Below are 21,754 nucleotides of genomic sequence, written 5' to 3' on the forward strand. Positions count from 1 at the left end.
ACGCTGACGCCTTGGACTTTATGATGAATGACATTCCCTTGATCCGCCGGGAAGGGGACAAGATCACTTACGTGAAGTTTACACTTACTTGATGAAGGTAACTTTGTTTTTACTTGAACTTTGATTATTTTATTGTTCCCTTGTCAGGGGTTTGTCTAAGGCCAGTCGCGCCCTTGTAGAGACACGCAAGAAACAGAAGGAGGAGGAGGCTCGAAAGAAGGGGCAGGTAGCGGATCCCCATAAGAGTTCTGAGAAGCGTCCTACTGGTGATATCGTTGATCCTCCTCTCCCAAAGAAGAAGAAATCTGTGTCTAGCAGTGGAGGGAAGCTACTGGCGGATGCCATGAGAGTCAAGAAACCAATGGCGAGGCTTGAAGAGGTGCGTCTATCTTATCATTTTCTCTTCTCTTACTTGGATCTTATTTTCTGCTTTTTAATGCTTGTATAGGTGGTGAAGCCGGACTTAGGAGGTTACTGGTTCGCCAAATATGATGACAAAGGATCGTTGAAGAATGAATTCGTCATCAATGATTTGGACGAAGCTATTGGTCAACTAAGCGAGGTACGGGAGAGCCAGAATAAGATCTCGGGATCAGCCCATGTCTAGATGGGAAAAACAGAGCTTCTTACGGTAAGTTTCTTCTATCCCTTTTTGCATTTTTGGATGAAAGAGTGATCTCCCTTAAGGAGAGTTTGTCTTTTATTCCTTTGTTTGAATCGGCTTTTGCCTTGATAGGTATACACTCGCATGCGTGCTATGGAAGCGGATCTCCTTCAAGGAGTGGCGGACAAGGCAACCATAGAAAGGTTAGAGAAAGAGGTCGTTGTTGCCAATGCGAACACTGCTTCCGTCGTTGCTCTTAATGAGAGTAAGGATGTCGAGATCCTTAGATTGAAGGAGAAGATAGATGCGGATGCTAAAGAGCATAAGGCTGCCTTACTGGACACAGAGATCCTGGCAGGGGAACGAGCTTACTACTATGGCGAGTGGATCATGGCGTATGTTCAACTTGCTCACCCTGAGATTGATTTTACCGATCCGGAGTACGTGGTTCCTGACGTGGAGGTTTGCCTTAAGTATCGCAAAATTCCAAAGTGATCACATTCGCAAAGTGATGAATGGATCCGTCGAAGAGAGTAAACCCCTTGTCAATCTTGAACCAGAGGACCTTGATGAAGTGTCCCAGAAGGCGGGTGATAAGAGTGAGGAGCTGATAACTGATTGTACCATTCCTCAGGAGGGTACTGTTTCTGTAGAGAAGGAAGCCCCACTGGAGGGCACATCTGGTGTAAAAGATGCTAAGGAGGATGCTCCTTTAGATGTTTAGTTCTTTGTAAATCTAAGTACAATTTTTAATCCTTGCTATAACCATTTATCTTTACTTTACGCTTTATGTTTTTGAGCAAGTAAATCTATAAGTTTTAGGATTGAATTGAAGTAGGTGGCTAGCCATACCTCAGAGTATGAGCCTTTGTGAAGGCTTGGAGCTTTTATTCCTTTAGAGGAAGTTAAGCTGCCTTAGGCGATCTGTCACATCCGTATCCAAAAGTTTTCATATTAATTATAATTTGATATTAAATTATATAATATTTCAAATTAGTCTATTTTTAGAATTTTGTGTACAATATACACGTAATTATATTTTATAAAAACAATTTGTTTTTATTATTTTATTTTACATATATGGTAGTAGAATATGAATTTTTTTTAATTCAAAGGACGATTTTCAATTTGATTTAATTTTATGGATTTGGAGTAACATGAATTGAGATCAGTCATACGTGATGAATTTTTATGATCGAGATAATAAATAATAAAGGTTAACATTCCGTTCTTCAATGGATATTGAAGAATTAATCACGTAATTTTCTGATTACTCTTAAAACGGAAATAAGTACGAAAAAGGAGGAGAATAAAGGGAAAATAGTACCCAAAAATAGGTGCAAGAAGGTGATACACAAGATCTAATTTCATGAATTAGAAAAATTAAGGGCTAAAGTGAAATTATCAAAGAAATAAATATCATACTACATACAAAACATAAACTCGAAATTAATCTATTCAATTTATATGGGAAGTATCAAATTTAGTTTTTCAATTTGTGTTTTGGGGAAGTAAATTTAGATTTTCAAGAATGGGATGCATCAAAAATTTGGGCTATGCCTCCCTCTCACCACTCACTAACGAACTCATCTTCTTCCTCACTTTTCTCTCTTCCCTTCCCAACCAAAAACCAGAAAAAAAATAATAATTCAGAAAAGCCTTGTGATGAAATGCCCTATCTTTCTTCTCTGTCGCGATGAAAAATTAGGAATCAGAAAAGGCTCTCTGATCAGTCTCTCTCTCTCTCTCCCATCTGCATCCATCAATGTGCTAAGTTCTCTGATTCCTGTTCACGAAGAACCATACTCCGATGCATGGCGGCTCCCTGATTTCTTGTGATTTCAGGTTGTTTTCTTTAACTGTCATGCTATTTCAATGAGTTTCAGTCACTTTCTCAATGGGTAAATGAAGCTTTTAGCTTCGTTTCTTCATGTTGGGGTTCTAATGGGTATTTCGACCCCTGCCGTGGGAGATTGGTCGCCGGATCGTGACAGGTAGGTAAGGAGGTAAGTGATTCTAAGATTTGTTCGGGTTCGGTTTCGTTAGACCCTTATTTTCGGATTTAAAAGACTAACCTTTTGATTTTCATTGTGAATCAGAGCCTTAAGGCTAAAATTTCCATTTTAAGACTTGTTTGATGGACTTGTGGTTGAAAATGTTCTATCCTATGCTATATTTATGATTGAAATTTTGAGGTAAGTGGGTACCTGTGGCTGTTTGGTTTCAGTTCTGTTTAGAATTGGATTTCAGTTGGATGTGTTTGGGAAAAGATTGAAAAGATTTTAGACGTTTGAAATCGGGTTTATTTGATAAAAATCGTGTTAGACATTAAAATTGGATTCGTTTGGTAAAAACAGTTGGTTTGGTAAAAGAGCCGTGTTAGACTTTTAACTGATTCATTTGGCACAAATGATTCGAGTGATAAAATTTGTGGAGTTAGACTTAGAGGTTGATTTGTTTACTACTCGTTTTAGGACGAAAGATGATCTTGAATCTGGAGTTGACAGTATAACTACAAAAATAATTAAAACTATAATTTTGAGACTATCCACAGCCAATACATTCATGCAATATTATTATTCACAATAATGGAGAACCATTTGTGCAAAAAGCAAAGAATAGCAAATAATGTTGGAACCGAATATTGTCTTCTATAATTGAAAATAATGTTAATTATCACATCTCAATTTATCAAATTGTCTTAAAGAAAATGGTAAATAGTCTAACAACCACATATTGTAACTTGGCAAGTAAGATAACCTTTGATATTAGAACCTTGTACAGATAAAATAATAAAGTTAATTTGAATTAAATTTGTATCATCAAAAGAACCATTTAGATCTTAAGTTGAATTGGTTCGGTAAAAAGTTCCGTTTTTATGGAGTAAAAAGGATTCGATTAATCATATGAAATTAATGAGCAGGAATGAGAGTGTGTCATTGAATTAAAGAATATTAAAATATTTTGGATAGTTATAAATTTAGGACCTACAAGTTAGGTCATTGCTATATGGTACAAGTGAGTAGTATTAGACAAGTTTTCTTTTAGGAATTCGTTTTTTTTTACAAATATTACTTGTACTCGATATTAACTTTTGATTATGGGGTGTGGTGCGAAACATTAAAATTACTTTTAGGTAAAAATGCGCTGAAATAAATTAATTGTTTGGCATTATTAGATGAGTAAAAATGACTGAGTGAGGATCAACGCTGTATGAATATATATATATATATATATATATGTGGGTGAATATAAATAGCAAGAATATGTTGTGTATATATATATATATATATATATATATATATATATATATATATATATATATATATATATATATATATATATACTTTGAGATTTTTAACTCGAAAGACGAGTTGTGAAAACAAATGTTATCATATAAAGCAAGTTATGAAGATACAAGTAAAGTCGAAATAGAAACAGTATCCAGTAAAAGCTAAGTAGAACTACGTGGCTTTGATTCTCGATTTAAAGATAAAAAAAAAAAAGATTCGAGATACGTAGGAAGCTTGATAGAATTATCAAGTCCAAGCCAAATAATTAAATAAAACTTTAGGTAGTCCAAATAAATTTATATCTAAAAGAAAATAAGTTTGACTTTTAGACTGTTAGAAGTTTGTTATGATGTTTTCCGTTCATACCCGATGCCGTTTAGGGTCGGGCGTGACACGATCGATTGACTTCCTGTCTTTGAGGTGAATCGATCTGCCACTAGGACTTTGGACTCTTTTTTGGAAAGAGTGTACGAGAGTGTAAAGATCTCACGTATGAGAAATGTTTTAACTCTATCTCTGACGGGGATCAATGTGTTTCCTATCTTTGAGGTAGATAGATCCGCCGTTGAGATGGTTCTCCTATCTTTGAGGAGAAAGTAGTTTATGGCATGATAGCATTATCCTATGTGTGGGAATGCGTTTGTTGGCCTCCCTTCTTTTTTAATCTGGAATATTTATATTGCTATAAGAAAATACTTAAAAAAGAATTGATAGGACAAAAGTTGCTTTTTATTGAATGGCGATGTGCCTTATTACAGCAAGTGGGTCTTACATGTGAGCCTCATTAAAACCTTTAATAAGAAAAACCTCATGGGATAAAAACTTTACTAAAGGAAAAAGAGTACTCAAGACCTTGATTACATTCTATTCTCTGGTGAAATATTTGCGGAGGTTCTGGATGTTCCACGTACGTGGCAATGTGTTCCCCTCCATATCTTGAATTTTAAACGTGGCGGATCCAATCTTGGTGATTATTCTGTATGGACCTATCCAAGTGATCCCCAGCTTTCCTCTTCCTTCCATAGATTGGATTTTATCCGCCTTTCGGAGCACGAGATCTCCAACATTCAGATTTACAAGCTTTGCATTTTTATCATGATAAGATGCGATCCGTTGCTTGTAGGCTGCCATGCGTACATACGCCTTATCTCTTTTCTCCTCCACTTGAGCGAGACTTTCTTTCAACCTTCGGCTATTTTCATCCTCGCAATAGAATGCAACTCTGTCACTAAGGACCTGTATTTCAACAGGGATTACAGCTTCCACGCCGTGAGAAAGGGCGAATGGTGTCTCGCCTGTGGCCGTTCATGGAGTGGTTCGGTACGCCCATAGGACGCTCATTAACTGATCCGCCCATTTTTTATCATGCTCCCCCAACCTTTTCTTTATTCCTTTAACGATCGTTCGATTTGTAACCTCGGTCATCCCATTAGATTGGGGATAGTAAACAGAGGCGAACCTGTTTTGAATGCCCAACTTTTCACAGAAAGTTTTGAACTCTCCACAATTGAATTGCGTCCCATTGTCAGTGATAATCGTGTGGGGAACCCCGTACCTTCCAACGATATTATCCTTGACGAACTCCACCATTCGTTCGTCGTTGATAGAGGAGACAGCTTCGGTCTCTACCCATTTAGTAAAATGATCCACAGCCACCACTACATACTTTCTTTGTCTTTTGGTAAGAGGAAAGGGACCAACGATATCAATTCCCCAAACTGCAAAGGGTCGACCTTCGATGATGGCCCTTTGAAGGTGTTTAGCAGTGTGGGATTCATTTGCATGCACCTGGCAATTGTGACAAGACTCCACTAACTTTTGGGCATCAAGTTCCGCTGTGGGCCAATAAAATCCTACTAACCTGGACTTCTTCAAAATTGAGGTAGACGCCTCATGGGCTCCACATGTGCCTTCATGCAACTCTTTGAGGATCTATTGTCCCTATTCTGTCATGATGCATTTCAACCAGGGGTGGCCAAAAGACTTTCTGTATAAGTAATCATTTATCATGGAGAAATAGGCGGCCTTCCTTACCGTCCGTCGAGCTTCTTCTTTGTCATGTGGCAGGGTGCCATCTATCAGGTACTGGCGAATAGGTGACCTTCAATCACTTTCGACGGATGCAAGTAAGGATACCTCTTCTGAGGCGAATGCCAGTGCTGTCTTGACCTCGAATGGGCACTGTAGATCTGCCCAATGCTCCTTGCTTGAAGCCATTTTTGCTAGGTGATCGGCCTCGGTGTTAGATCCTCGGGGAACATGGATCAGTTCCCACTTGGTTTCTTTGGCTTCGAGGTGGTTCAGCAATTTCTTAACCTTTTCAACATATTTGGCCAGAATGTCATCTTTCACCTCAAAATTTTTGATTACCTGGTTGACCATTAATTTGGAATCACTATAGATTACGATCCGCTCGGGAGTGATTTCCTTCAACAGGCGTAGTCCCAATATTAAGGCCTCATACTCCGCTGCATTGTTGGTTGCAGAAAGTCCAATTTTGCTGCGTAATGCAGTTTTATATATTGGGGACCTTTGATCACGATGCCTATTCCTGCGCCTTCCGCCGAAGAAGCCCCATCTGTATACATCGTCCATTCTTTGACTTTAGATTTAGGGAGATTCATCCCTTCCTCAGTGAATTCATTCACAAAGTCTGTCAAGACTTGACTTTTCAGGGCAGATCGACTTTCATAACGAACATCAAATTCGCCTAAGCGAATTGCCCACTCCATCAATCTTCCCGAAGTTTCTGGCTTTTGTAATACTTTCCTCATGGGTATGCCTATGCGGACTATGACAGTATGTGCCTGAAAGTAGGGTCTAAGACGTATTGAGGTGGTGACAATGGCCAGTGCCATTTTATCCAATTTGGAGTATCGGGTCTCGACGTCTTTTAACACTTTACTCACATAATAGATTGGATACTGCTGTCCATCCTCTTCCCTGATCATGACTGTGCAAACAGCTTTATTTGTAACTGAAACATACATGTAAAGATTCTCACCTTTCAAGGGCCAACTCATCAGAGGTGGTTCCGTGAGAAATCGCTTGATCCCTTCGAAGGCTTGCTTACAGTCCTCATTCCACTCGAATGTCTTTTGTTTTTTGATCACCTCATAGAAGGGTTAACATCTGCGAGCCGAACAAGAGATGAACCTGCCCAAGGCCACGATACGCCCATTCAAACGTTGCACTTCTCTGATGTTCTGTGGTGTTTTCATATCCAGGACTGCTTTAACTTTATCCGGATTTGGGCTCACTCCTTTCTGGCTGATCATGAATCCCAAGAATTTTCCATATGTCGCCCCAAAGGTACATTTCTCTGGATTCAATTTAATGTTGTGATGTCGGAGTACACCTAGGATCTCCCTTATATCATCTGCGTGTTTTTCTACAGTGGAACTTTTGATGATCATATCATCCACGTAGACAGAAAAGTTATTACCTTTGCTTTCTTCGAATATTTTGTTCATCATCCATTGATAGGTCGCCCCTGCATTTTTAAGCCCAAAGGGCATGACCTTGAAGCAGTAGGTTGCTTCGTGCATCACGAGGTAGAGGGTAGTTGTCTTTGGGATAAGCTTTGTTGAGATCTGTGAAGTCAATACACATGCGGTATGATCCGCCTGCCTTTTTTACTAGCACCACATTCGCCAGCCATTGTGTGTAAAGTACTTCTTCGATGGCGTCCGCCTTTTTAAGCTTAGCAATCTCCTCTTCTATTACTTTCTGTCTTTCAGGACCATGATTTCTCCGTTTTTGTGCTATTGGGACAGCGTCTTCGGCAATATTGAGCTTATGAGTGATCACATCTGGATTAATCCCTGGGAGAATCTCATCCTTCCATGCAAAAACATCTTCTGACTCATGGAGAACCTTTGTAATAGCCTCTTTAATCTCACCACTTAGCCCTTTAGCAATTCGTACCTGCTTTTCATCCGCCATAAGGTACATCTCTGTTTCACCCAGAGCCATGGTGACAAGTTCCTCTTCTTCCTCATCTTTAGACTATGGGCGAATCATTAAGGATGCCGAATATGTCTCCTGAGCAACTTTTTGATTTCCCCTGACCATTACTCCTCCCTTGGCCGTGGGGATGTAAATGGTTAGATGGCGGATGGAGATGAGAGCCGCTACTTCGGAGATGAAAGGCCGACCCAGGATGATATTATAGGCCAATTGACCATTTATAATGGAGAACTCCAGATCTCCCTTCCAGATTTGATCTTCGTCCGCCAACTCACAATCTAACGTTACCTGTCCCTTCGTTTGGATCATGTGCCCCGTTACTCCTAGGATGTCCACAATAGTGGTTTCCACTTGGACAGGATCGACCATAAGTTTGGCGAATGCTCCTCTTGTAATGACGTTGCACGAACTTCCAGTGTCAATCATTACTCTTTTCATTTCCCATCCTTCTACCATCATGGTAATGACTAGAGCATCTGCGTGAGGGGAACCTCCGGGCCTACGACCGTAAAAGGGCGATTGAGTGATGTCCTATCCAGAGCGGTGGTCTTTGCCTTCTTCAGCACGGGTTGATATCCTGGTCCGCCTGCTATGACATTGATGGTCCCCTTCGCCTTCTTTTTCTGATCATCCCTTGACTTATCATTATTTCCTTTCTTATTATCATTTTGGACGAACCTGTCTAGCTTTCCCCTTTCTATAAGCCTTTCTATCTCCCTAGCCAACTCCCAACACGCGTCTGTATCATGACCATTCCTCCTATAGTACTTGCAATAATTTTTGGGATTTTCCCCGTGTTGGTGTACTCCCCCCCTTTTGGTTCGGGGTATGAAATACTCCGTTTGTGCTGTCTATTTTCTATCCACACCAGCACTTCGCTTTTGGAGGCATTTAATGGTGTCAACGATGGTATGTATGCCGATTTGTTCTTAGAGCCTCTACGCCTGCCTCTGGATGACGAGTCCAGATGTTTGTCCTTCTCTTTATCCCGTCTACGAGATTCTCCCTTGTCCCTCTTAGGCGGAGATATCGACTCCCTGCGGATGTCATCCACCTCCATGAAATCCTTGCATCTTTCTATCAATTCTGTCATATCTCTGGGCTTCTTTCTGATCAGATCTTCCTGCAAGCTTTTACACGTGGTGTTTTTCACTAGAGCTTCCACTGCCATGGAGACATCCATATCAACAATTCGTATACACAATTTGTTGAAATTGTCTACATATTCTCGAAGGGGTTCATTTGCTTTCTGTTTCAATTCAAAAAGCTTTCACGATTTGACCACTGGAGGGATGCACCCGGCGAATTTTGCACAAAACTCTCTACTCAACTGATCCCAACTGTCAATTGATCCAGGAGGTAAAGATTGGAACCAATCATAAGCGGGTCCGCCAAGCGTGGTGATAAACATCCGACATAATACCGCTTCACTGGCTCGGTTAAGGCTGAGCAACATGCGGTACTTCTTGACATGGGCTTCAGGGTTGTCCACGCCCGTATAGACTGGGATATTAGGAATTTTAAAATGCCTATCCGTTTCCTCAGCTTCTATCCATGCTGTAAAGGGCGAATCCCGATTGTCAAAGGGATTATGTCTCGCATTCTCTTCATTCTGGCGGCGCACCTCGTCTCTAATTAGATCCGCTATATTCCCGGGATTTGCCCCGGGACGCCCTCTATGTGGAGATCTACTCGGAGAAGATGAAGAGCTGGAATTAGATGAAGGATCTGATGGCGAACCACTTCCTCCACGTCTTCCTGGTGGAGCCTGCCTATGAGCCCCTCGATTCGGAGGCGGGTGTTGCCTATCTTGACGAGGTTCCTCAAATGGTCGCTTACTTCTCCTACGTTCTGGGGGTGGAGGAGATCTACCTCTTTGGGAGGATCTATGTGTTAAGCGAGATGGAGATTTAGATCATTCTCTGCCATTCGTCTTCCTACGCTTTTTGTGTCTCCGACCCTCTGGTCCGCCCTCCGAGGGATTAGACCTGGTGTTATTGAGAGCACGAGACCCGCCAATGTTAATCCTTGGGTTTGCTGATCCCTCAGGAAAAGTTTGATCATTCCTCCGACTCCCTTCTGCTCCGTCCGAAAACAGTCGCCGATTTATTGGCGGGTCACTGGCTGCCACGGGAGTAATCACTGTGGAATCTGCAGGTTGAGATTGAAAAAACGAAGAATCATGAGCGTTGGGTCCTATGGTTACATTTTGCCATTGGGATGCCGTAGGAGTTGGTGTCGTACGTCTAAGCGGGGGAATTAACATGTACGACCTTAAGCGGCTTTCCATCTCAGGGCCAAACTCTCTTCCTATGGATCCCGCACATATTTCAAAAAATGAATCAGGTGACATACTTCCCTCACCATGCACCGTAGGTGCGTCAGGATCAACGCGACCAGCGTTCGCAACAGGATTGGCTGATGGTGTTACTAATGGTGTTTCAATCCCTGTTGTGGGATTAGACTCTCCACTCGTCATATCTTACAATGTGAACGAAACCCTTGTTTGGTTAAGGTTCCACGTTCACCGCACCAATTGATGACTAGTGGAGAATTTCCGATTAGCTTCCGTCCCTGTGGGGGCGTCGTTGGGTTCGACGGGGGGAAGCTCCGATGCCAAAGTTAGTATAGAGTATGGAGGAATAAACTGAATTGACAAAGTAGGGTTTCTAGGATTGTGAGAATGTGTACCTTGATAGCTTGAGATGGAAGCTATATATAGTCATGAAGTTGTAACCCTTAGTAACTAGAAAGTCTCCATTAATGCTTCATTAATGGCGGTTACTGGTTTCCTTTAAGTATGTCCGTTAGCTTATTAGTAGCTCATTAATTACCTTTATTGAGGAATCGGCTCAGCTGTTCAGCTGGCGGATCGAAGGGTGATGGCGGATCTAACGTAGGTTTGACTACGGATCTCGTGTGGCGGAGTCTCGGTGATCTGCCCATCGGATGTCTTTGCTTGATACGCCATGGCCTTCTTTGACCGGTTCAATACGCGGTCGTTTGGGTAAATATCTCCTTTGATCCCTTGGATAATATCCCGATGTTATCACTGGCATAAATCACTCAAGTAGCCATGAGGTAGTATGGCTTAATAGATTCATAAACCATCTGAATCTTACTACCTCAAATACTCTCGTAATGATAAACAGTGATAGTCAATCTACTATTGTATTTTTCAAATATCAACGGTTTCATGGCAAGATGAAACATATAGAGATGAAGTATCATTTTTTAGAGAATTAGTTGCATGTAAAGAAGTTAGTATGAAGTACGTGTCTATTCATGATATGGTAGTTGATCCCTTACTAAACATATCAACAAAGATGTTTATGTAAAATATGTTAGATCATAGGGTTTGCATATAATCTAAACATACTTCTGTTTTATGTACTTATGAGAACATGATCAACAAATAAAGTCTTTTAAAAAAATTCAATACGTGAGTGCGATGTTATTTGTTGATATTTGATTTATATTATTATGCATGATAGGCAGAGAAATAGCTCACTCACACGAGTGTTTACCCTTATATTTTCACACTATGACAAAATGAGTAAGGATGAAGTTGTTGTTTTTTTTTAATAAAAGGAGAGCTAGCTCAATAAACATGAGCCACCATGCATAAATAATGAAATTAAGTTCATTAAAAGCGCAAAATGGATATATGTGTATGATATAACGTATAAACATAAAAGAGAATTATATTATACCAAGATGACAAAGTTAAAAATAACTTAAGTTATTTTATCTTTATAGTAAAAAATAGTCTCTGTATAGAGTAAACTAAAGCTAGATGTTTGGTACATTTGAACTAAAACTTATGTATGATGTTATGAAAATATATGCTCTCCTTTTAGAAACAAAAAGAGAGAACACCATAACACAAGTTTCATACATACCATGTGTGATTTTAGACCACGTGATGGAAAAATATTATATATAATGGATCTCAATTTTTCCCAGTGTGAGACTCACATCATGAAACTATGGTTTTTTTAAATTAATTTTAATTATCATCGGGACCCTTAACTTGTTATGGAAGTATTATCCAGATTTGACTTATCTTGGAAGGAAATTCTGAAGACCATGAGATAAGTCGGACCGTAAAAGAACCCGACAATTTAAGTTAGTTGGATCATGATGGAAATAATATAGTGAGAGGGAAATAACTCCATTTGATCACATCAAAGTGTTTCTGTTTATCATTATCCGAAAAATGTATACATATGTGCATATTTTATGAAATTATAAAATTGTAAATGAGATCAAAGTACTACATATGGTTATGAGATGAATTTTAGATAAGGCGTACCACTTGTCATAATGTCTGTTTAAATCAAAAGGCTATGTATCTCCAGCGAGTGCATATCACTAGCTTTGAAACATGCTCATTGAGACGATATGTATCTCTGATATTATAAGTTATAACACTAGTCCTCTCAAGTGTATACCGATAGCACGAACTATTTGCGAGTATAAATGTCATTAAAAGATATATGATTAAGTTTCATTACGTGTGAGTGAGAGATGTTGGAAATATTTAGGCATGAGCCAAATATAAAGTCCGCGCGTGAATGAAATGAGTCAGACCCATTAAAAGGGAAGGAGGTTAGGGTTTGCCTAAACCACTCCTTGTAAATAAACAGTTTATTGTTTATTTAAACCTAATCACTTTAGCAAGTTAAAACAGCTAAACATTTGTGTCCATATGTACTCAGCTTCAAATTATAATATAAAAATTATTCAGTTTTTCCCTTTACTAACATAAAAAACACTCAACTTTCACTTTAATAGCATGTAACCTTCTATTGTAAAACTGATGCAAATGATATTCTAAGGAGTTTTAATTCTTAAATTTTTTGGTTTTGAAGTTATTTAGGTGTTGTTTGGTTATGAGAGAGAAAGTGGCGGTTTAAAAAGATAAAGCTCTAAAAATGGTGATTTGAAAAGATGCAAACTCGGTTCCTTATAAAATTTGGTTCTTACAACTTTAATTCTTGATTTTTCTATTTTGAAATCATCAACAATCAATTTGAGGTTGTTTGCTTTCAAAAGAAGCCATAATTTTATTAAAAAACAAAGTTGGGTGACTTTTATGCTAGACTTTGAAGTTGAATGGTCATAATCAGTGTTCTAGAAGTCACTAGGCGCTAGTCGGACGGACAAGATCTCCGAAGATTAATCAGGAATTAATCGGTGATTAATTGGATTTGTATTTTTCTATTTTTTAGATTTATATTAAATAAATATTATATAAGCACATTTAAGATATAAATTATACTATCTAAAAAAATAAATATGATATAATAGAAAAATATAAATATTTGTTTTAAATAAATAACAAAATAATTATTAGTTAATAGTACTAATTACTTGTATTATTTTTTACTGATTGTAATTTATAAATTGAACCGATTTTAGCCCGTTTCAGCCGATTTTTTCCACCTAACCGACTTGTCCGATTTAACCCGATTTGAACTGTCTAGATGGAAGAAAATCGGGCTACCAACTTATGCCGACTAGTTATACAAAATTGGACGATGTTTTAAAAATCACCGATATATCAACCAATTAGTCGATGACTTGACCTTTTTTACGACACGGTCATAACATTAGTAAGGGAAAAGTTGAGTGGTCATAAATATAATTTACTTTTTTCAATATGGAGTATTTTTTTTTTTTTTTGATAAAATGCCACATATCATTTCATTAACTTAATAATACAAATACATCACGAAAGAAACATGGAGTATTTTTAGATTCAAATAATTTTGAGCGCAAAAAATAAACCCAACCCATATGGACTTAGATTTATTTATTTGTTTGCACATGCTTAGGCCAAAATGATCTGTTTTGGCTTGGGCTAAGACAAAAAGAAACAAAAACATAAGTTTTCATATGGTAATATGCAACCAGTACCCAAGGAGTAGGCAAGAGTAGAATTGGTGGTTCACAACCGACGACACCGAGGTGTTTGTACCCATCTACTTCCTCCTTTGAGTCTAAGTAAAAGCCTTGTTTTATATTGCCACATTTGTTTATTATCTCATGTAACATTATTTGAATCCAAAATTATTTCAAGTGGTAGAAGTTAGAAATAAAAAAAATTTAATTTCTTGCATTAGATTAGAAAAATGAAAGTGACGTTAGCAGGGGTGGAACCGGGAGGGTTGGGAGGGCTCGAGCCTCGGCAGGACGCCGGAGAATTGAGAAAAAAAAATTTAGTAATGGTGTCTCGTAATATTTTGGAGAGAATTATATTGACTCTATGTTGTATTATTTCAATGTTTAAAGGTAGATGAGATGGTTAAGGATGCTTGTTTCTATTTGAGACGTCCTAAAATGATAACATTTTTACAGTTTTAATGCGTTGGAGGCTAAAAAAATTTTGCCCGCACAATTAATTTCGATTTTTTTTTGACGTTTTGAATTTTTTTTACTGATATGTTTGAACCCCGGGTCATCCGGGATCCTGGTTCCGCCACTGAACTTTAGGATCAAATTGGCTCAAATAGGCTATATAGCTTGGAGACTTGAAGGTGAGCTCCCACTAAAGTTTTAAAATATTAGTTGATTAATACTGCGAGAATTGGTTAATACTAATTACAAAAAGTATTAGTTGATTAATACTGCGAGAATCCAAAGAATTGTGAATCACCATTGAATAAGTTTACGGGTCGTTTGGTATTCTATTGAGATAGTGATAAGGATAAAGATGCGATAGAGATAAGGATAAATGGTTGGGATAGGGATAAGGATATGATAGTCGAGAATTATTATTCAATGTTTGGTATGTGGGATAGGAATATGGATAAAATAATACATTTTACTATTTTAACCTTATTTAAACTACATAACATTAATTTGAGGGATAAGATGGACTTTTCCATCCTATTAAAATCGCTGGAGCTTATCCCACCTCCTTATACCACCTTCTCTTGGGTACAGGATTTGAGGGATAAGATCCCTCATCTGTCTCACTCTTCTATCTCCCAAACAAACACGAGATAACTTATCTCGTTTTTTTTATCCCTATCTCACCTCCTATATTCCTTTTAACAAACACCCCATTATAGTTTTAAAAGCATCCTAGTGGATGTCACTTGGTTATTCAAAGTTGTTATCAATCATTAGAGGTATGTGTCTAATATTAATTTATTACCAAACTTAGTAACAAACAACAAAAGTTGCCAATAAAAGATATTAAAAGGGTTTGAAATGGAGTTTGAAACACACAAAGGCGTGTGTACTACACGCGCCAGATGAGACGCGTCTAGCGCCTCAAAAGACAAAATAATCTGCTTTAACTAGTGGGCACATTTAGGTGTTACCACCCCTACACATGCTCTAAAATGTTGTAGCCTGAAAACTAGTGTACCAAATCAAATCAAGCTACAAAAATGACAGCCACGAAATAGATGCTCTCCGAATAATATTTAATGCCTACACTCTTTTTTGTTTTGTTATTTTGGAGAAGAATTAATGCCTATAATAAAGAGGGTAAGCTTGTGAGAAACATAAGTCATAATTTCATAACTTTGAAAAAATAAAAAATAATATTATTACGACAAGAAAAGAAATATTAATTGCAAATTAGGAAAAAAGCAACCAAAAAGGTACACTGCTGAGCCTAACATCTGTTACTATTTGGCCATTTGCTTTCCGTATCAACCAACCACCCACATGATGCTATACCTATATACCAACATACCAACATTCATACAACAATTTGCTTACCTAAATTTTTTTAGGAAATTTGGTTTTGCCTCAGCAAATACCAAGTTTTTTAGAACCTCAACTTGGCCTCTCAACTGTCTTTGTGAACCTCTTAATCATATCTTATTTAAGCAACAACAGTTGGCATCTTAATGACATCATTACTACGCCACCATCTAGTTACAAGCCTAGACAGATAGGCAGAGGCTCGATGGATTGAGAATTTAATCATAGTATTTGAAGTGCTCTCTAGTGATTTAAGCTTCGTACACAGCTTCTATGTAATTTTCCAGCGTTTCCTAGCGACCGCCCTTGTAATTTTCACATTTCAAGTATTTACTAGATAATGAGAAAAACAAGTATCATTGCTTTATTCATGGCAATGTACGTGCATAAATTTGCCCCACCAAATCTACTTTCTGCCAATTAAAGCATATCACATGAATCCATGCTCCTTCTGCTGCCCCAAGCAACAATAAAACCCAAGGGATGTAATAACTACCATTATAAGGGCTGACAGAATTCAAAGCAAAATAAATAAATGAGATTTTTTTTTTACTTTATTAGGGTCCTAGATACTGATTTCCTGTACTTATAATACAATTAAGATGCAACTATAATCAATCAGTAAATTCTAAACAGTCTTAAAACATGCCAAATCAAACTCAACGAAGCTTTGTAGCAACTTGCAAGACTAGTTCTACATTAGAGAGGAGAGGGTTAATATTCTTTTACCTGTAATTCTTGACAGCCGGCACTCAGCAAAGTCTTTGAGCAAGACTAAATCACCACCAACCAACCTATTATAGCAGGCTAGCCAAAGACAGAAAAAGACACAAAAAGGGGTCATCATAAACATCCATATTCAATCAGAATTTCGTTAGGGATTTCCAAATGTCACACCAAGGATAAAAGCATGTTCTGGCATCAATAATGAAATTGATTCCAGAGAAAGAACCATACCCCATTTCCAAACTACAGTTTTGGAAGCTACCTAGCTGGCTGGTCCAAAACAAGACAAAAAGTCACAAGCTTCAAAAGAATTGGCTTATTAATTAATCCAATATTTTACAGTAAGCAGATAGCAGTGATGTTGAGCTTATCTGAAGTTTCCAAGTGCTATCAAACTAGCTGTTAAATGTATCTATCATCCACTGGGACCAACTAAAGATAGTGATGAAATATTAGCTATCCATGATAAGTAATATATGTGCTGAAATGACTCTAAGAACAGACAAAAGAACTAGATGCAAAATAACTAAATTCTGAAAATGTATGGACACATTGGAAAAGAGAAGACATGTTTATCACTTGTGTATACAACAAATTGGAAAAGATGTAATAAATAATAATCTTGGCTTCTATAAGAATAATGAATGAATTCTCTCAATGATACAATTTATATCCAATTGCGGTAGGATATACGTAAGAAGATACGAAAGCTAAGAAAAATATAAAAAATCTAAAATTATTGTTTTTCTTTCAATTGGAAATACAACAAGCACAATGGAATACATACACAAGAAAAGGGGGAAAACCAAAGAGAAGAGGAAGTGCTTCAAAGCTTGGAGATCTTTTAACTTAGTTAATCACCTAATCCTTTAATAATGTTATGTCCATCTATTGGGCTGATGAAGATTCCTACCACTATCACCTGTATCTGAAGTACCTTCACCCCATTGTTTATCAACTGATTTTCCACTGGCATTATTTTCTTGCTCATTGTCACGGCGCGGTTTGGAAGTTTCTTTTGCACTCCCATTCCGACGTTCCTGCAGAAATGGGAAAAAGAGTACATATCAGCGGAAGCACAAACAATGAAAATCTCATTCTTTCTTCAGACATTGTGTTATACTTCAAAATCAGAAAAGATATGGACCGTACATCACGAAATAACAAGTCATCTGCCTCAAGCATGTGGATCACATGCCCCATTTTAGGCCTTTTCGTTGCATCAGGATCAACACATCGCAGAGCAACTAGGAGAACGCGTTTTAATGCTTTAGAAGAGGGCATCTCAGGCAACTTAGGATCAACCACTTCTTCAGATTTTCGGTTCCCGACCATGGTTTTCAGCCAATCCACCAAATTCACCTGCAACCATTGAGCACTTCCATGTTAGTCTAAGAAAAACAGAATCAGAAGAATAAGGGTAAAGGGAGAAAACATTTCCCAGTTAAACTGTCAAAAACTAACCTCTCCCTGTGGTCGACTATAATCAACAGGGCTTCTTCCAGTAATCAACTCCATAATAAGTATACCAAAGCTATATACATCGCTTTTCTCGTTCAACATTCCGGTACAAGCATATTCTGGTGCAACATAACTTGCAAAAGCAATGAACTTTAATTAGTTCTTAGTTATCAGATGGCATGCAACATTTGACTACATTAATGTTCTTGTTATCCATTAAGGATACATTTTTTACAACTAACTTAGTGGATTCGGGAAACAATTGAAACATTGAAATTCACTAACCCAAATGTTCCCATCACCCTTGTTGTTACATAACTCCTCTCAGAGCATAAGAGCTTAGCAAGGCCAAAATCAGAAATTTTAGTATTCCATTGGCGATCAAGAAGTATGTTGCTGGATTTTACATCTCGGTGAACAACCTTGGGTTCAAGACCCTCATGGAGGTAAGCCAATCTGCAGAAAACAGTAGCAGTTAAAAATAGCTCAACGAAGAATTTAAATCCGTTGATCTGAGAGATTATTGCATCCATCAGTATGAAAACCTGTACAAGAAACAGAATCTCGTGTTCTAATTACAATACCCTTTTGCTGTTCCCAATACAATGTTCATGCGAATATCCCATGTTAGAGGGCTGACTTCTCCTACATCACCATGGAGCCACTGGTCCAGATTACCATTGTCAACATACTCGTACACAAGCATCCTACAAAAGGATACAAGTAATCAAAATTATATCTGCACAAACACGTGATATGCTGCAAGCACTATCTTAAATTAGAAGATAACCATGTATACCTGTATGCACCCTCGACGCAGTATCCAAGCAACCTAACAAGATTCTTATGCCGTACTCGTCCAATTACTTCCACCTCTACTTTGAATTCCTTCTCAGCTTGCCCCCTGATGAATGTCAATTTCATTCTTGTGAACTCATGAGCTATGAATGAATAAGCACAAAAACAAGGCAGTAACAAAAATTTAAATGGGAGATAAGGCCTTTAATTAAGCCTGTGCCAAAATTGTCAATTCAAATATTAGACCAAGCAAAAGGTGTTTCTTTACTAGAGAAAGGTTATTGTTTCATCCAATAAAGGATGTTCTTTACAGCAAATACTGTATATGCAAGACAAGAATAAAGTGTCATTCAAATTTCACTGTATTTTCCTCTTGCAAAAGTGAGCTTGCTACTAACCTTTTCTAAATTCAATCCGTGATTAGAAACAAGGTCCACAATCTAATTCTCTAATCAATTTTTGTTCTTTGGTATTCTGCTAGACAAATCAATGATAAACACAAATTCAACAATTAAAAGTTTCAAAATAAAAAACAGTTCAAAGCGAAACTTCACCTGTTATTCAACAAGTTCTTAACAGCAATTTTAGTTCCATCACCAAGAACCCCACTGTATACAATCCCGTAACCACCTTCACCAATCACATTCTCTTCACAAAGCCCATTAGTAGCAGCTTCCAGCTCCCTTAAAGTATACCACCGACCCCACCCGAGATGCGAAACCTCAGGCCCCACACTCCCACTACCAAACGACGCCGTCTCGCACCCACTCGCAGTCCCTCTACTCTCCCCACTGGACAGACGGTCGGAGAACACCACGCGATGCTCGATCTTACCGATCTCGACTTGAATCTCGGGGACTTGAACGGCGTGATGATGATGATGGTGGTGGTGATCCTGTGCAGGGAAGTGAACAATCTCCTGTATTTCCTTTGAGATAGGAGGGGTTGCATCAACATTCTTCCCCGTTAGCCGATTCTTCCGTCGCGATGTTAAGCAGAGGGAGAGAAGGAAGAGAGCAAGGACTATGAGAGATCCCAGCAGGATTCCAATCACTACCCATAGTCGAAGCCCGAAGATTGAGGTTGGCTTCGATAGCTCAGTATTGATAAATGCGGCGTCGTACAACGACATTATTCCCAATCCAGTTTCCCTTCCCAAACAAAAAGTCACCGGAGATGAAGCTCGGATGCACCAGTAATTACCTGTACATTAATCAGCCGCATTGGTTCGGTCGCCGGAAGAAAGGAAATTCCGGCGAATAATGGAAGAAATTGAAAAAGAGGAATCAACGGAATAATAGAAAATGAAAAGCAAACAGCGGCAGAGAAGAAGATGAAGAAGAAGGGAAGGGTTTCCCTATGGGGGAAGTAAAAGGAATAGAAAGCAGAGAAGAGGGAGAATGAGAAAGGAAGAGGAAAAGGAAAGTACAGAGAGGGAGAGAGAGTTTTGTAGCAGAAGATGAGCTGTCAGTTTGTCTGTGTAGGTGGAAGAGGAGTGAGAGAGTGTGCGAGAGAGAATAAGATTTTGGTGTGAAATGACGGATATATCCTCAGGCGAATAGTGTGATGTGGGTTTTCTTGATGCCTTTTTATGGGATTGGAGATTTTAGGTAAGAAAAATTCGACCGTTAAAGGGGAGATTATGGTTAATGTCATAAGATAAGTTTAGTCATGATAATTGGGTTGATGTTGTTGGATATTAGGGAGAGTTTCTATTAATCAATTCCATTGGATATTAATCCTCTTTTGAAATCCAACCTTCCAAATTCATAAATTCTTGGATAGTGAGATGGTTGTAAGTAATGATCACACTAATTGAAAACTCAAATCGGGTTAATTTTAATTTTGCGGGTTCTTATTTTTTCTGGTTTCAGTTTGATTATCGTTTTGGTTTTTTTCTATTAGTTACATGTGGGATTTGATTTGTTGACTAAAAAATCTTATTAGTTAAAACATATAAATACTATATATCCTTATTAATAGATTTGTAAATAACTCTTAAGTAATTCTTAAAACTCTTAAGTTTAACATCGAAATTAATGTCGTTTGAAGGAAACGTTTCTGATGGATCGAAACCGTTTGGCCTCTAGAATTTAGTTATTGTTGATTTTTTTTGTCTTGTCTCATTGACAAGTTTGCTCTTCTTGTCGCATGATACGCTTTACGGTTTTATCTTTCATTTTGCAAGTTCTCTTTTGTCCTTTCTCTTTTTCATTCTTACGAGTCTCTTTGGGTGGAACTGTCATGGATTGGGTAATCCACATATAGTTAGAATGTTGTTGGACCTGTTGTGTAACTATAAACCTAGTCTATTTTTTTTTGTGAAACATGTATTGGGGAGGGGAGGTTAGATGCTTTAAGACGAGGAATGTGTTATGTAGGATGTGTCACTGTTAACTGTATTGGTAGAAGTGGAGGTTTAGGGGTTATTTTGGAAGAGGATGACATGATTTAGATTAGGGATTCGAGTAAAAACTTCATAGATGCAACAATTCATTTGTATCTGGATCAACCATGACGGTTTACATGTTTTTATAGAAACCCAAAGAGATCGAAAAGACAGAAGTCTTGACATCTCTTTCATCTTCTTTGAATCAACCATGGTGTTGTATTGGTAATTTCAACGACTTGTTTAGTGTTGAAAAGGAAAAATGCTCCCTATCCTCAATGGCTCTTTAGAGGATTTGAGCAAGTTGTTTATAGTAGTGGGTTAATTGATCTTAGTGCAAAGGGTTTGTGGTTTACTTGGGAGCATGGTAGAGGCATAAATGCTTGGGTTGAAGAGCGGTTGGATCGAGCTTTATCGTCTAATTCTTGGCTAGATCTTTTTCCACAAGCTCAGGTTCAAGTTCTTTATTTCTTTTCCTCTGACTGCTTACCTTTATTGCTCTCTTTGCAGTAGAAGAACCAGAGGGTTTGGGTGAAGCGATTCCTTTTTTAGAATATGTGGCTCAAGGATGTCGAATGTCAATCTATTGTGGAAAAAATGCTTTTGAGTTAAAAATATAAATTTTGAACGTATACGAAATGAATAACACTATATCAACCGAGTTTTATATTCAAATTTGAAGTTTTTATTCATTAGGGGCTTAATGTGACAAAAAATAAAAGATTATGAGATTAATAATAAAAGATTAAGGACTTAATGCACCAGAGAATGAAAGGTTAAGGGCCTCAT

General features: G+C 38.0%; 1 protein-coding gene across 1 annotated transcript; it reads right to left on the reverse strand.

Annotated features, from left to right (window-relative positions):
* Window positions 1–16,924: 16,924 nt before the first annotated feature.
* On the reverse strand, window positions 16,925–20,064 carry LOC136217082 (probable serine/threonine-protein kinase At1g01540). The gene is made up of 7 exons (XM_066003662.1): window positions 19,131–20,064; window positions 18,578–18,682; window positions 18,363–18,485; window positions 18,064–18,234; window positions 17,782–17,911; window positions 17,470–17,679; window positions 16,925–17,357 (listed from the first exon to the last, which is right to left on the reverse strand). The coding sequence occupies exons 1-7, from the start codon at window positions 19,706–19,708 to the stop codon at window positions 17,196–17,198; spliced, it is 1,479 nt and encodes a 492-aa protein (XP_065859734.1). The 5' UTR covers window positions 19,709–20,064; the 3' UTR covers window positions 16,925–17,195.
* Window positions 20,065–21,754: the final 1,690 nt, after the last annotated feature.

This window comes from Euphorbia lathyris, chromosome 2 (genome assembly GCF_963576675.1).
Source record: "Euphorbia lathyris chromosome 2, ddEupLath1.1, whole genome shotgun sequence".
NCBI classification, from domain to species: domain Eukaryota; kingdom Viridiplantae; phylum Streptophyta; class Magnoliopsida; order Malpighiales; family Euphorbiaceae; genus Euphorbia; species Euphorbia lathyris.